The sequence below is a fragment of the Pithys albifrons genome, chromosome 7, assembly GCF_047495875.1.
Source record: "Pithys albifrons albifrons isolate INPA30051 chromosome 7, PitAlb_v1, whole genome shotgun sequence".
Taxonomy (NCBI): domain Eukaryota; kingdom Metazoa; phylum Chordata; class Aves; order Passeriformes; family Thamnophilidae; genus Pithys; species Pithys albifrons.
The window spans coordinates 10,986,022-10,999,929 of record NC_092464.1 but is presented as its reverse complement, the minus strand read 5'-3'; the positions used below and the strand labels follow the sequence as shown (position 1 = coordinate 10,999,929).

General features: G+C 39.1%; 1 protein-coding gene across 9 annotated transcripts in view; it reads right to left on the bottom strand.

Moving 5' to 3' along the window:
• Positions 1–469: 469 nt before the first annotated feature.
• ZMYND11 (zinc finger MYND-type containing 11) overlaps positions 470–13,908 on the bottom strand; it is a 106,185-nt gene continuing 92,746 nt past the window's right edge. For 8 of the 9 annotated variants that reach the window (XM_071561545.1, XM_071561548.1, XM_071561550.1 and 5 more), the window contains 5 exons: positions 12,596–12,803; positions 10,876–10,944; positions 8,713–8,985; positions 7,487–7,672; positions 470–2,857 (listed from right to left, as the gene is read on the bottom strand). In XM_071561545.1, the coding sequence (XP_071417646.1) occupies positions 2,735–2,857; positions 7,487–7,672; positions 8,713–8,985; positions 10,876–10,944; positions 12,596–12,803 (859 nt within the window). In that variant the 3' untranslated portion in view covers positions 470–2,734. Of the gene's footprint in view, positions 2,858–3,403; positions 3,492–7,486; positions 7,673–8,712; positions 8,986–10,875; positions 10,945–12,595; positions 12,804–13,908 lie in introns of all 9 variants that reach the window. The other variant, XM_071561549.1, reaches the window with a different exon arrangement.

The following is a 13,908-nucleotide window of genomic DNA, read 5'->3' as shown; positions in this document are numbered from 1 at the left end:
TGAAGCTGATTCATACAATCCTCTCAGTCCCTCCAGGTGGAATTACTTTATTAATGACATACACAACAGGTGCAGGCTCAGGGTTGGTGACTGGGTGAGGGAGGAGGCAGAGTGGGGCTACTGGTGAGAGGAAGCAAAAGCTCTGTGAGCCCCCGCCTGGCTTCTGGCAGCACAGGGTCTCACATTAAAACCAGAACATGATGGCCACAGCCCTTGGAGTGTGCTGGTCCTGCACAGGCTGAAAAGATTGTGTGTCGGTGCTGAGAGTCACATTAAATGCTGAAGCCCTTCCATGGCCATGCCACTCCCCTCCAGTCAGGAGCAATGTTTTTGGGAGTTCAGGCATAGCTCCCTATCCACAGCCCTGGTCCCTCTAGCTGAGGACAAACCAAAACAGCAGCCTCAGGCATGCTCACCCAGGGACATGATGACAACTGGCCAAAATCAACACAGGCACTTTCAGTGAGGTTTTTTTTAAATACATTTATTAACCAATGTTAACACATTAAATGACTCTATATATTGCTAGTCAGAGCAGCTTACAAAATGCCAGAATGCATCATAAACTGGACAGCCACAATGAATAATTACAATGTGCATAGTGGCTAAGCTCAACACTTTAATATAGCTTTATGATTTGCAGAAAAATTATTTTTAAATCATGATTCCTAAAACAATCAATTGTAATTTTACCTAAAACTTATACAAAACCAGGTCACAACCTTTTTTTTTTTGTTTTGTTTTGTTTTTTTTTTCTTTAAAACACACAGTTTTCACGCTGTAGTAACTTGGAAATGTGCAACCGTGTCAACAGAGACAAAAAAGCCAAAGTAACACGAATCTTACTTTCATGCAGCTATCAGTTAAATATTACATATTCTGGAATGATTTTACACCAAAAATATTTCCACAATAACTTGCTTTCATAGGGGTGGATCGAAGTTTTGGAAATTGTAAAGTAATTGAACAAGATTGATTTTTAGTTGTGAAGTGTTTTACAGTCACAACACAGAGGCGACAAAAGTTAATTACACATTTATCAGGCAATAATGTAGCTGTGGTAATATAAGTTACCATCTACTTACTATTTTTTTCAATCAACTTACCACTTAATTTCTGCAATATATGGGGCAATATTTGGCAGTATCTAGTCAATTAACTTATATCACCACTGTAAGTAAAAAAGGTCAGGATTTCAGTGGTAATTCACAGAAGTCTTAGTTATATTTTTGTCTTTAAAATGACCCTGACAAATCCTAGAGAAAACTTTTTAAAAGGCTTTCCTCCTGATTCTTCAGCTTCCATCGTTCCATCATGTAATTGCTTTCAATAAATATCAAAGATCTAAATAAATATTTACAAATTATTCCTCTAACTTCTCAAAAAATAGCTGGATGATTAATGGGCATATGACTCAGTCTAAGACCAATCTTTGAAAGAAACTAAAATGTGGAGACACTTTAAAAGAAAAGCTATTTAAGTAAGCTTTACATCTATTTAAAAAATTGTCTCTGAACATGGATGCAATTCATATATCTATATATAAAACAAACAAAAAGAAAATCATTTTTCAACTATCGATCCATTCCTATTGGTAATGCTTCTTAATCCAGACATTCCGCAAAATACAGACTTTTTACAAATCACGGCATCTTTAATACAAGAAAATTAACATGCATTATTCTTCATTCTGAGTACAGTGATGGAGCTCATTATTAGGCAATGACCCATTACTACAAACATAACGGCTTCTGTGAAACTTAAGTGCTTTTTCTCCATTTATTATCAAGTTATGATGGACCAGGTGACACCAGATCATAGGTGGTCAAATGACATTGGATTGGGGAGGCTGAAGGGGGGGAGCAATAAAGTAATTTCTATGCCTCATAATTCCAAGTATGAATAAAGGTAGTTGGGTTTTCTTGTTGGTTTTTTTTGGCTTTTCTTATTCTTGTTACAAGCACTCATGTTAGGACAAAGATGAAATGTGCAAACTTCAAAATTTAAATATTCATTTTTCTCTAAGATCCAGCTCAGTAAAAGATTACCCCAGTTCCCTGTGATTTTAAACTACAAGATCAAAGCTAATATTTTGTTATAAAAGTTATATATTGAAAAGAAATAATGAAAATAAAACACAGTTGGGAAATATTTAAGAAAAAATACGCAGGACTAGCACCTGCTGTGTCAACCCTGTTCCCTAAATTCAATCATGTACCCACTGGTATAACCAATAGATAATGCCTTTAAACAGTAAAATTAAGCTGAACAAAACCAGCTCAACAAGGTTAAGAAATAAATGTTACATCAAGGTAGTATACTTCGTTTTTTCTGAAACAGTTCTGTTCTTCTTACATTCAGATCTAGTTTTTACATGTTCCTGCTTTTAAACTTGCATCATTTTTTTTGTTTATAGATCTGCTGTTTTTAAAGATTAAAATCTCTGTAAAACCTAAAAATGTTTTAAAATTTGCTGAAAATGCAACAAATCCTCTAGTTTAAAATTATTTAAAGTAACCTGCTCCCACAGATGTTAAATTTATTTCGCCGACAAAATTTTGGAGGAGCATTAAACAGAAGACTGAAGTTACTTGTGCAAAACTTCTTTTACGAAAAGTGTTTAAAGGCTGGTGCAAAATGGGAAGCAAATTCTAAACAATTTTGGCTTCTTGGAAACAAAAACCGCTGTGTGTAGCAATCATTGGGGTGATGTTCTAGGGGAGGAACGACTCTTTCATCTTTTCCTGCGGCAGGTGCGTTTGTGTTCGGCGTGCCAGTGCTCCTGCTGACACTTGATGGAGCAGTAGGAGGTGTTCCAGCAGCAGTGGTACATCGCCTCCTCTTCACAGTTGTAGCACTGTGAAGAGAGAACAAATGAGATGGGATTACCACCCTGGCAGGATCCCTCCTCACCACCCTTCTCACCTGTCCATGGATGCACCAGCACATGCAGAGCAATGCTTCTCTTTCATTTTATACTCGGGGCATCCAGAGGCAGGAGGGCACTTTTCACACATGCCGAGTGAGGCACTGATCTTTAGCAAATCAGCACAATGCTTTTGTGTTTTCCAGAGTTTGGATTATTGCTTGTCAAAAAATCATGCCTCATTTAAGAAAACTCATCTTTCAGGTCAATGGACTGACATTTTTCAGCCACACAGTGCAGGAACCATCTTTAACTCTACATCTGTGTAACAGCACATTGATCTGTGTCCTAAAAGCTACAATAAATCCACAGGCACTTCTGGTGTGAACAGGTTCTGCACAAGCTTGAAAATCAGTCTCTCTGAGGTTTCTTTACAAGCCTGACCTGTCCAGAGGTTGGTGGGGTAGATCCTTTTGGCCTAGGAAAATCTCCAGAGTCATAACAATAATATCCCAAGAGACAAGAATAATTTGTTACCAAGTGGTTTGTTATAGCCCATTTAAGGTGAGTCTGCAAGGAGGTCAATGTCACTGGGGTTTGCTGACTGCCAGCACAGCACTGCAATCTGAAAAGAAAACATCAGGCTGCATCAGTGCTACTGAGAAGATGAAGAAAGTGCCTTTTCCTCCAGTCTTCTAGAAACCAGAGAAGGCCTGTTGGACACAGGATCGTTACATGGGCTCTTTCCCCTTGTCACACCTGCCAGGACTGCACAATACTCCTGAAAGAGAGATACTACACAGCCCACGATTTATGCAGAAGCACTTGGTTCTGGTGTGTGCTGCAGCAAAGAGGATTTCTACCTCAGAACACACAGAATTCTGGGAGCTGGAACAGCTACTTGGAAAATAACTCTGTGGCCTCTGAGGAACTAAAAAAGGGAACACAACACGCTGGTCAACACTATGGGTGGTCACCAAGGAGGTATCACACCCCACAGGCAACGTGCCCTGTGTTCAGGTGGGTTTATACCCCTTAAGGGAGTGCTGCAAAAGTATTAGCTATCATTCTGACAAAATTCTGGAAAGCAGGGTGGCATTGCTGCTAAAGGTACCATTTATACTCTATGTCCTTGAGAGTCAGGTTCTAATGACCTCAGATTTGTCTTTCTAAATCTGGTCTGCTCAAAATCAGAGAGCGTCTTTAGGAATCCAGACTGAAATGCTTATTGCATGATGGGGAACAGAGGGAGAGATATCACACAGTCTGTGCAGGCTGTTATCAAACCACAGAATAACACACAATTTACTTTTTATGCCCTGTGTAGCTATAGCATTGTTAATAAAACAGAGAATTACAAGGAAAACAAACTCATTTGCCTTAAAACAAAACAAAAAATACATCCACACTACTGAAAGACAGATCCAAGAAAGCCAACATTAACATTGGCTAAACTGATAGCCATTTATTTACATCAGCAATAAAGGGACTGCCCTAGCTGCATGAGAAGGGAACCACTCCATTTTCCTTTTATAATTTAGCTCCTGAGAAGTTTTTTTGTAGAAATGTCTGCAAACAAGTGTCCTCTTGAGAGCTGTTTTCCTTTTTTTTTTCATGTTGCTGGCTCCCCACAAGCCTGTGGGAGCCATTAGGATCATCTGCTGGAAAGGTGCAGGGAACAGCTGTGCCTCTCCATTATCTACAGCATGGGCCTCAGCCCAGAGACCAGCTTCACATCTGCTTGCTTGGAGAGATCAAAAAAAAAAACTTAAGTCACGAGAGGACAACTGATCTCTGGGTCCTGCACTTCCCTTTACATATGTTGGCCATAAGTGTGGGATGTAAATCTCCACTTACAAAAGGAAAATAATGTCATCTGTGCTGGTACAAGCACATGTGGAACAGGAGGCAAAATGCCAACTGGCCTCAGGCCTCCTCCTTTCTTGGTATTTTCCTGTTTCTAACTGTTATCAATCACTTGAGTTTTTGTTTCAGACAGTACACATCACAGACAATGCTCATTCCCTTTAAAAACCACCTGTTGCAATTTAGAATAAGTATGTGTGTAAATAAATCTGAAAGAAACAAAGTTAAAAGCTATCTATAGAAATTACTTATGTACCAATTTAAGTGAGGCTTATACACCAATAAAAGAACTGAGAGGAACTAAAGCAGAAACATTGACAAGGCCAGCACTCCAGCCTGTATTCTGGAGGCCATTGAGCTGCATAATTTCATGATCATTATCCCTCCCTTTAAATTTCTTCCTTCTGTTTGCTATTTACTTGAGGTATCTGTATTAAACACAGATTTGTCTGGAGGTCTAAAATTGAAACTGGGCTAAGCCGAGGGGATTGCAACCAGTTAGAGCCACAGGAAGTGTTGTTCTTCAACTACACACCAGTCTCCCAAGGGCTGTGAATGACTCTTCTCGTGTCCCTGTGTGCCACCAGCAAAATGATCCCTTCATTCCCATGGATTTTTTTCAGATATGAGAAAAAGACAAATATAGCATGAATAATAGCAGCTGTATTCCCAAGCTTTGTCATCTGCATTACTCAAAACCAGAGGTCTTTGCTTCTAATTAAAAAGCAAAGCCACCAAAACTCATTTAGTATGTGTGTTAATTACATGAGATTTTGGTAAGGAGGTATCATTATAATAGCAGCATAGAAGCGCAGTACTAAACACCAGGGACTGTCATTAGTACCACCGAAGGAAAAGTCACTGGAGAGTTGTGTAATTGGACCAACTCCAGCTGCCTAAGGCTGTGTGTTGGCAGGCAAATCCATCAGATTGAATGCAAGGGTCTTTATCCGTACCCTCCCTCTCCTGTCACATGTAAACCAGCTGCCTGCATGATGCCTTCATTTAAGGTGGTGATTGACAGATAATTCAAGGCCACAGAAACAGGCAAGACTGTCAAATACTCTTTATATCTTTGATTGTCTTGCTTGGTTAGAGGTTTTATGTATATGATAATAAAATGCAGTGATGTGGTACCAGGCCACTCTCTGATTAGTCTGAAGGATATGGTAAAGGATGTTGGAGCAGATGAAAGTAAATCTAATCAGTCTCTTTTGTAAATTTTTCCTTTGAAAACACCAAAAAGCAGGTAGAGCTAAGAGTCCAGTCTCACAAACAAGTTACTGTGCCTGAGTCACTGCATGCTGAATGGTGGCAACATGTGGGCTCTTGACTTTTGACAGCAGGGAGCTCATTTGATGTAATCTATAGAGGACAAAGCAATTCAGTTTCCCTCTCCAGTGCCACAGGCACACACATGCAGACACCAGGGCTGGTGATACACTGCACACAGTAACTTGTTCGAGACAGAGACATAAATAACTTCTCTGGTCCACAGAGACTGGGAGGCAGGGAGGAATTTTCTCATTGACAAAGAACCAAGCACTGCACCATCATAAAACCCACAGTAAAATCTATATGACAAACACAAAGAAAGACTTTACAGGAGCTCTGGCATTTGAAGTAATTGTTCTCTTCTCAAAAGCCAAACTTGTAACTCTGATAGTCAGCGACCGACTGTCTCGCCTGAATATTTACTCCACTCTTCCCCAGAGCAGAGTTTTCCTGGCAGGAACTGTGGTTTCATGTATAAGCACAGGGACTAATGAGGCTGAGCAGCAGCAAACAGTCCTTTACAGCAAAAGGCAAACCAGGCTGTCCCTCAGCTCGACCTGCCACCTCGTGGAGGCTCCTGCTCCTTCCCAGCCCCATCTGGCCAAGACAGTGCTCCAATTTTGCACCCACCACTCTGGGTGTTACAGACAGCTGTCACAGTGCAGTGAGACTTCCTGAATCATGGATTCCATTCCCTTGTTATGTGAAAATTTGCAAAGAAATAGCAAAGTTTGTGCATGTGCCAGGCTCCCAGACCCTCAGAGCAGTGATTTCCACCTGCCCCTGCTCCTGGCAAGCAGCACAGTATCATAGGGAGAATATCCTTCTGGCTTGAAAGGAAAACACGAGACACAAACCAAACAAAAACAGGGAAAGGTTTATGGCATGTAATGAAATGGTAAGTTAGATGTCTATTTTCACTTTTTTAAAGGGAGTACCAACATGTTTCTTCTTTGTAGTCAATGCTGCAGATTTAGCTTAAGGACTGAAAAAGGGAGCTAAATGTATTTCAGAATGTAATGCCTTAATACAAAAGAATATAAAAGAGCTGCAGAAAAAGCAAGGAGAGGAAAAAGCCGAAAGGATATCACTACCAGTCTTATTAGCAGGGGAATCCAAACTAATGCAGTCAGATATTTACCTTCTGGGGTCTCAAGATCAAAGAAGTGTGAACATAATGTAAAATATGTCTTATATGAAGTAAAACTGCATTTAGAAAAAAATATTTTCATACTAACATCTGATTGGACTTGAGAAGATGGTGCTATTAACACTAATGAATTAGGGTGGAAAATAATCAGAACGTTGAATAGAAATGTGGAGAAAATTTGAAAGCAATAATATGGAGAAGGCCTGAAAGCTCAAAGACCAGTGAAAGAGAGGTGCAGCTAAAAGTAAGGAAGAAATCACCTTCAGCTGGCCTGCAGTATGCATGATACATTTCCACTTACCCTCTTGTGATAATTTTTTGACACTTACCCACTGCTTCTTCTTGGTCTGGGAAATCAGTTGCTTGTGCTGGCCTGCTAGTTTCTTAATTTCTTCTAAAAATTCTTCTTTGCACTTCTCCTTCACCTGCTTACATTTTCTGTCCATCTCTCCTTGTGCGTTGGCCACAGCTTTATTTACAGCCTGCCTTTTCTCTTCTTCCATCTCCGTACGCAGCTGCCACAAGAGAGTCAGAAAAACTGGTCAAGGGGCAGCTATTGGAATAAAAGCATCTTCTTTAAATCTCTACCCTGTAAACTTCTATTACTGATGTGGGTGGAGGACAGACAGCTAGAAATGTCTTCTATTTAAAAAACAAAAAGTGCTTTTTTAGTTATAACAAAATAAGAAATGTTCAAAATAAAAATGCCACTGTATTTGTATTCTGCAACGCATCTATAAAATCAGCTTAATAGGTCCTATGTATATCTTGTCAATGATCATTTTATGAAGTTATGAACTTATTTTAGAAAAAGATTTTGTCTTTTCTAAATCTACAACTGCATATAAATCTACTGCAAGGGCACTACTGCAATGGTCTACAAAGCAGACGATTCCTGAGTTCAGTAGGAGGTACCTTTTAGCATTAATTGTCAATACTTTTGCCCTTGCTCAGGTGCTTCGTGTCTTAATCCTACAGGGTTAACACTTAAACTCCCTAGGTTCATTCTATAGTCATTCATCCAGAAGGAAATTAATCTTATCTTAAGACAAGTACTTAAGAGAGGTCAGACAAATCATCCTCTAAATTGTTCTGCTCTCTCCAGCCAGGTCAGGCTTAGACATTGAATTTTAAAAAGGTTATTATTAGATAAGGCAATTCAAACAAATTTCAGTGACCCTATTTAATCTTTATGTTAGAACATTGACAAAAGAAGAATTATTTATGAACAGCCGTTAAACAATGCCATTGTATATAATCACACTTGACAAATGAAGACAAAACAGATCCTTAAGAATGAACAGTTAGTTTCAGTTTTGGATCACAAACTGATTTCACTGGACAAGAACCAAAAAAAGAAGGAGTTTTCTGTTGAAAGTAGATCTATTGATATAGAAGGAATCTAAAAAGCAATAATGGAGACTATTTTATGTACTCTCTTTGGAAAATGCCTTTTTTTTTGTGGGTGTTTGTTACAAAAATAGAAAAGAATGTGAAAAAAATCCACACTTCTCCTCTCCTCAAACCTGTGTAGTTGGTGTTCAACAAGTGTTACCTTTTCCACTGCCTCTCGCACAACTCTCTCAGTTTCTCTTTTGTGATCAGCTTTCATCCTGTCCTTGAAATCATTAAAGATTTTGGTGTATTTGTCATGGCACATGTTCTGACACACTCCATCATTACTGGTCTGGGTGCTCCGATGCAGCATTTTTGGAGAAGAGGCACTTAACTTCTTAGTCTGAGTTGAGACTGAAACTTTTTCAATGGGCTGAGGCATTGTGGGAATTTCCTGGCTTGAACTTACTGCTTCAGTTTCAGGTTCTGGCTCCTACAGAGAAAGAATAAACTTGTAAATCCAGATATCAAAAGAGAACAAGGCAATTTGTTAACTATTCAGTTCCCTTGAGACAAAATGTTGCATGACTAATGCCAGCGCAATTAATGTGAAAGGTGTCTGTTAAAGACCTTTAGTGCTAATGGGATGTGGGATCCCTGGGGAAAACCAAGTGACAGTGGGTAAGGCTCTTTTGTCAGGCTTTTCTGACTTCATCTAGGAGCTCTCCAAAAGGAAGCAGAGAAATGGCATCAGTATGCTACAGTCACCAGCCTCACTTCCCCAAAAGTACGACAAACCTCCGAGGCTATGCTGAATCACTGCAGATCCCTTGGGATGACTAAACGTTTGCTATAGAATTTTTCCCCCCTACCATTCTGCCTGAAGAGACTGTAGCTGCATGCCCAAGGTGCCTGAATTGTTTTGGCAAACTTTGGGCTTACTCTGGCCCAGCAGGCTCCACTGGAGTCTGTGATATTCCACTGATTCCATAGAACTGCTGCAAAGATTGATTAGTACTTCAAAGGTGCTTTGAAGATGAAAGGCTAATGAGCGTCTGCGTCTTGCTTCCAATAATATAGAACTAGACTTGGATGACCACAGACGCTTTATATAATTACACAATTATCAAGAAAGAAGTAATAGTTACTGTATGTACTGTACTGAATTTAGCTGCCTGTGTTATTACACTGGAACACCAATTGCTCCTGCTCTTTAGAATGGATCGAAGTTATATTCCTGAAAACTCTAATTGATATTTGAAGTGTCTGAAGACAAAAAATAAAAGTATTTTATTTTTTAACTTAAGATTTTTTTAAGGATCATTTAACAGTGTAGAGATAAAGCACACAGACCTTGTAACACCAGCCTTGCTCAGGACTGGACTTTGTGCCTGTGTGATGGGGCACTGTTGACACTAATCAAAAGACTGACTGTGTATTCCCTTTTGCAGCCAATTACTCTCTAAGAGGTAACTGTGATTGACTTCTGGATCACTGACCAAATACAAGCAGAGCTAAAAGGCAAATGTTAAGCCATAAATAAATGAAGCTAATTACAGCATTTGTTGATCAGAAAACACAACAAAAATTACGAGACATCCTAACGTGTAGTCTCCCTATCTTGCACTCAAACACAGTCTGTGCCACAGGAAGCAGCACAAACTGTGTGTCCCTGCCTCCATCGATAAAAGTGCCTCCTGTGGGGTCAGACAGAACAGGGAGGCAGGTGCCCGGGTATTAGGAATAGTCACGTCTGTATTTTAGTCATCCCACAAAGCTCTGCTGCTAAAACACCCAATCCCTCCTCTGGAATGGTATTCTGAGTTTTCTTCCAAGGACTGGGCTTATATGTAAATTTTTCTTAGTGTTCAACATGTGGCTGGAACAAGGCCAGGAAAAAGTCCTTGGCAGTTGGTAAGCAGATTTATGGCTCTCTCTGTAACTGCCCCCTTGTGTGCATGTGCAATAATGCAGCCCTTGGCTACCGGATCCTTCCATGTGCAGGCAGCATAAACAAGGAAGTTCCACAGGCAAAGGCAGATATGAGATTTCATAAAGTTAATAGTCTTGATCGTGCGAAATACTTTCTAATTTCTGCTGTCTATACACTTACTAAGTAGTCTGAATTTGTCATTAAAGAAATGTTGTATGCTGACTTGATTTATTCATGATACAAAATATTTCCATTATGACCCAAGTGGCTTGCATGTGGAAAGCACAATTATGGTTGTTAGCAAGGAGGACGAAGATATGGGGTTGGAACTTCCAAGATTAATACTGTAAAACCAGTGAAAGATGACTGAAATTGAAGAAATGTTTTTTTAAAATTTCAGGCTCTTTATGCTTTACCACATCTACAAACATGTTAATTGAGGTTACTTACTTCTTTTTTGAGCTCCATACTCTGGTTACGTCGCCCTTTCTTTGCTCTTGGTTCCTGAGTAACCTTCAGCTATGAACATTAAGAAAATCATATTGAATCAATCCAGAAACCAGTTCATGTAAGTGGCATTCACTGTAACATGACTGATATGCCTTTTATTTGAGGTTATTTGCAAGTAATTAATGTACCTTAGTTGAAAGTGTAGAAAGTTGAATGGTGTTTTTAAATGAGAAGTGCACAATTCCATATTATCACAGATGACTCATTACATAAAGGAACAAAATTCATGGACAACTTTTAACATTCAATATGCATTTGCTAAAACACTCTTAACCATTCCTTTCCTCATTTAACACATAAGTTCAAACAGTTGTTTTCTGAAATATTCTGGTATCAGTAAACCCTAATTAGACATCAGATCTTGCTGGATGCCAGAAAACAGCAATGATTATAAAGAGAAAGTAAATATGGTAAGATTATCCAGACTTGATTGCAGCTGCAGGGGTCTGTATGGAACTTCATGCTTCAGAATAAATGTTCCTGTATCCAGCAAAACAGTGAAACAGGTATAAGCATTAACCAAGAGCAGGATGAACAGCTGGGATGGACAGAAAATATGTAAATGAGCAGAGACCCTATGACTGACATTTCCAAAAAATGGGAAAATGCCACTGTTATCTTCTACATATGACCATTTTCTTGTTTCATCACACCTTGTTGCATGACTGCATACAAGACATTAAATAAAAGTGCGACAAAGGGTTAGCTAAGTAAGCCAGGCTAAAATCCCTAAAAGCACTTTGATAAGGAGCATCCCCTTAAAACAACTAGTTTTATCAGCCTTAAGTTTTCAGCTCCAAACTGGGAGATAGACCTGTTTGACAAAAAGACAAAAGGAAGAGGGTCAAAGCATGCTGATTTTTAAAAAATACAGACTTAGAGAGAGGAGAATGGTTTTAAATGAGGAAAGATGTTGCCAGGGAAAGGACTACCAAAAATATGGAGGAGCATCCTGCAAGCTATGAAAATCTTACTGCAAAGTCAGTAATAGTGAATATATAACACCCCCCTGAACAATGAATGACTAGTAAGGCTCAACTGTGATAAGTGAATTTCCATATGGAAATGCAAAGTTTTGTATTTTGGCTATTTATGCTCTTTGCCTTTCTTAAAAGTAATGTTATTTTTCTTGTTTTGCAGAATCATTTTTAATTACTTTAATCAGCTGCTGGTCACATGGTCTCCAAGTGCAACGTTTACACCTAACTTTAGTTTGACTTGCTGAAAATGCTGTGGTTGGTGTTACTCAGCGATCTGAATGCAGAATACAGTCTGAAATGAACAGAGCCTACCTGTGAAAAGGCTGAACATCTACAGGACTGGCCCTTGGTGGGATTCCAAGAAGGCAGTGTTTCTGTCTATCTGACATTTAACCTGAACATTCCTATCTAATGTTAGAAATTTTGATCTGTCTCATCAAGGTGCTGTGACAAACATTTTGAAACTTCTGAGGGGTCATCCAAGAAACTGAGGAAAGAGGAAAATTTATATTCTTGCTACTACTGAGCTACAAACCAAAGGGAGAATAAGCCTTTGAACCCTCATGTCATCACAAAGCTGCAGACAGAGCACAAGGCTAATTTCATAGATTAATCACAATAGGTCACCTTTGTACCCATTAATAAATTGTGCTGATTGCTAACATTGTAGCAGTGCTCACCTGCTCATTGCTGGTGGAAGAGATACTTGACTCTGCCTCCTCTTCCCCTTTATCTTCATTCTTTGACTTCCAGAATCTGCCCTCCCGAAGGAAACGCTGGTGCAGTTCCAGCTCATCACAGGCCTTCTTCCAGCCCATACTGCGTTTCACGTGCAGCCGATGGATGTTAACTGTGATATCTTGAATGTTTTCAGAGGGGATCCAGGCCCTTTGGAACACACAACATGAACAGCTTCAGAAACATAAAATAAGATGAAGGCTCTTGACCTGGGAAACTGACTTTAAAAGCAATTTTTAACAGTGGTCAATCATTGACAATTTCTGTTTACTCAGACATTTTTTTATATTCAACACATTAAAAAAAATAGACTGCATAGTGTTAGACATTTTTGTTGTTATAAATACTCATTAGCTGTGAGTGCTAAGGCTGAAAGTCTTTCTCATTTTTGATGAGCCATAAACCTCCCCCAGCACCAACAGCAGTCAAATCTCCCAACTGCTCCCTTGCTACATGCCCTGAGTCAGACAGAAACCTTTACTGGAAGCTCATATGCTAATTCAATTTAGCTTGTGACCTCTTTGCCAGAAGTGTCAAGAAATGTACCAACTAATCAACTTAAACAGAGACATTTTGTAGTTTGGGCTCCTGACTATCAGGACTGCACTTTAGTGAGGACTCTCATGCTCTTTTTGACTGAATTAATGCCAGTGACTTGGTTTCAAAGTTACTTTGTCCTCTTAAATATGTTGAGAGTCCTCATTGAGTTAGATGGGCAGCTCTTGACATTTTGAAAGGTTATACCAAGCATCAAGCAACATTGGACATTAAAGAAAGAGTCACTGCCATGTACATCTGTCTAACAGAGTAAATACTGTAAAAAAATCAATTTTTGTGGACAGATTCTTAATTCTTGCAATATAAATTTCATTTCATTGAACTGAAAGAAACATCTTGCACCACCCAGGAATTCATCGTTTTGTCTCAATCCAGCACAGTAACTAAGCAATGGCACTCTAGTTAAATGCACTTTGCCTTTTGTATCAGCACACATTTAAGCAGTTCCAAGCACTTCATCCCACACGTGTCAGTTTAAGCAGTTTGAAACTGTGTGAACTTAAAGCCAAAAATACTAATGAGATAAACTATATTTGCAAACAGATTCAGGGGAAATCATCCTGTGATTGAGACTGAATAAATAAAGACCCTTTACCACTTTTTGACTATTAAAAGGTCTCAGTAGTTCATATAACTACTGAAAACATGTTACATACTGTGCAAGTTACACTAAAACCATTTTAAATGACAGTCTCAT